This window comes from Theobroma umbraticum, unplaced genomic scaffold (assembly GCF_002168275.2).
Source record: "Theobroma umbraticum cultivar Fairchild unplaced genomic scaffold, ASM216827v3 scaffold_459.0, whole genome shotgun sequence".
Taxonomy (NCBI): Eukaryota; Viridiplantae; Streptophyta; class Magnoliopsida; order Malvales; family Malvaceae; genus Theobroma; species Theobroma umbraticum.
Genome location: NW_018397286.1, coordinates 425,295 through 428,090, shown reverse-complemented (window position 1 = coordinate 428,090; position 2,796 = coordinate 425,295). Strand labels below are relative to the sequence as shown.

Sequence of the window (2,796 nt, the reverse complement as noted above, 5' to 3'; positions counted from 1 at the left end):
TGACATGCAAGCCATTCAAAAACCGTGGATGCATGGTGGATGTTAAGTGAAAGGAAATTGGTAAGCTTAACACCATGTTTTAAGGCCTATGGTTAGTTGAGTATTGTGAAGAAATGATTGTGCAAATGTTGGCAGCTTGGTGAGTGGAACTTTGGAGGAACATTGAGGTTGCATGCAAGGTCAAATCCACCACAGAGGTAAGGCATGCAATGTGTAGCATTTATGTGATATCTTGGGTATGGTTAGAAAGCAATTATATTAGTTAAAAGCTTGAAAAAATGTAATGTGTGGATATGTGTTGTTAAGAAAGATTTAAAAAGTTGAGAATGTTAATATAATATGAATGGACCTTGATGTTGTGCTTAATGGCAGCATGCAAATGTAAATAGTGGTGCATATTATCTTAAAGGATGCTTGGTGAAATTTGAATTATAGTTGCTGCCGTATGCATGATTGATGCTATGAAAACAATAGGTTTAACATGATAAATGTCATTAGGAAAGATTGATGTAAGCGTGGAGATCATGAACAAATTGCTAGAATTATGTAAATCAAAATTTATACTAAGGATTAAGTGTAAATGATTGTCTTTTAAGTGTGAATAATAAGTGTAGAACACATTGGCAGCAAAGTTTATTGATGGTATTAAATTGAAATGATGTTAAGAAGTTGACGAAGCAAGGGTTATTGTTACAAGCACAAAGAGAGTATTCGGGGAAACATCAATGGTCAAGTAATATCCCACCATCATAAGGTGAGTAAGGGGTGCCTATTTTAAAATCTTTATACTATATATTGATTTACCTTAATAAACGTTGCTGGTTTTTCTTAAGTGCATTTGTGGATAGAGTGAGCTGTTAGCCTTGATAGGTAATTTTAAAACGGATTTACAATGATTTAAATATTGCTATTGTAGAAAGCATAAGCTAGTAGAAACCATGAAAAAATTGAGGATGCAAGTGTTTTGAAAGTATTTTGGATATATCTATAGATAACCTATATATGTAAAGAGTTTTAGAAACTGAAAACAAGCCTTTTTATGATGTTTGCATCAAAATCCATGCCTTTTATTTTTGTGTGATATGCATAGCTAAATGCATTCGTTAAATGATTTAAAATTCAAGTTTTGAACACTAGTTTTAGTTTGATCTTTACACAAATATTTACACCATGCCTTTTAATGCGCAAAGTTATTTAAAAAGTTGTTGAACATTGTTTTTAAATGATTTAAAACCAAAGTCTTAGACAACCTAAATTTGGTTTTGAAAACGACTTTGATAAACCGATAACGTTGAAAGTAGGCCGACTATCACTTCAGTTAAGTGTGACCCTTGTGCACAATTGAGCTCTAACTAGAGGATCTTTAGGTCACCGACGGGTTGTTAGATATGGCTGGGGGCCATGGTATGTGATTATACGTGGCAAGGCCACAAGTTGTGATACCCGGTTGCGACCGCTTGATTTCACTAATGTCGGCTAACATCATCGAGACTGCTATGGCTGTGGGGATCTGGTGGAGCAGAGCTCCCGGATGTTATTATGTGGAAGTGGATCCACGGGTGATTACGATACTTACCTACTTGACAAGCTTGTGAGTTTTCGACGCATACTCTTTTGAATGATGGAGAGTTAAAATTTCTCTGCAGCTCCCTTTGATTGAATAAAAGCTTTCAGTGCTTACTTGATGATCATGAAATGGTTTATGTGGCTGTACACTTTGATTTCTTTACATGCTACGTATTTTAGAGCGTGCATACTTTTATACTATTATTCATATTTTTATGCCAAGTGATGTTTTCGATGATTGATCACTATTTTACTACACCTGTTTTTGACACTGTTTTGCCAAGTGAAATATTGCATTATGATTTTATGGCTTCATATTTACAAGGCACAAATACTCCACTAGTAATTTGATTTTTTTTAAGATTATTATTCTTATTCTGGTTTTATCATTCAAATTTATCTGCCTTATGCTTGTTTTCCATTTACACCCTACTCACGAAGTCGATGATCACTGAGTCTGCAAGACTCACCCCTTTATTTCCCCTTTTATAGATAGTGATCGGCCTAGCATGCATTCTTTGATGCATATTTTCTTAAATGTGATAAGTAAAGCATCTCATAACTCCTTATTCCGAGCCGTTCCGCTACTAGAAGTTGAGTCTTTTATAGCATGATGTAAATGTAAATAGTGTCATTGTAATTGTGGAGTTGGATATTATAGACCTTAATGGATTTTTACAAATGTGATGAGTAAAAGTTAAGTCAATATATTATTACTATGGTTTCAAATCATACTACAAAGGACTATTCGATTTAAATTAATTACACAGAATGGTCGAACAAGTATAGAATTAATAAGAGTTCTTAATAAGGCTTGTTCGAGACTTGGTGGGTTCTCTCGAGAGTCTGGAACCTTGGTAGCGATCGGGGATTCGGTCTTTACATGTCAACAACATCAAATCAATGAGACCTTAATTAATGTTAATAAATAAAAATCTCTCACTAATACATTGAGTCAAAAAGTTACCTTCCTCTATATAACAAGATAACCAAGCTGCTTTTTTAATTGGAGGCTTGTTGAGTCACTCAAGGCTAAACTTTTACATGAGTATGTTTGAGTTATTGATGGGTCTTACTTAATTAATACCATGTTGTTCAGATGTGTCACACATGACCGCATAGTATTAGAGGCATAGGTAGGCATAATATATATGATATATTTAGACAAGGAGTTGTCATCTAACTGATCTAGGAGTTGTATAAGAGACAATTGGTAAGCTAAGTTACCTA

At 34.2% G+C, this 2,796-nt stretch overlaps 1 protein-coding gene across 1 annotated transcript in view; it reads left to right on the top strand.

Moving 5' to 3' along the window:
- The window catches only part of LOC149526235 (protein NRT1/ PTR FAMILY 1.2-like), a 15,318-nt gene that overhangs the window by 1,327 nt on the left and 11,195 nt on the right, over nt 1-2,796 (top strand). The window contains exon 4 of the mRNA XM_089785649.1: nt 136-197. Coding sequence (XP_089641775.1) covers nt 136-197 — 62 coding nt within the window. The remainder of the gene's footprint in view (nt 1-135; nt 198-2,796) is intronic.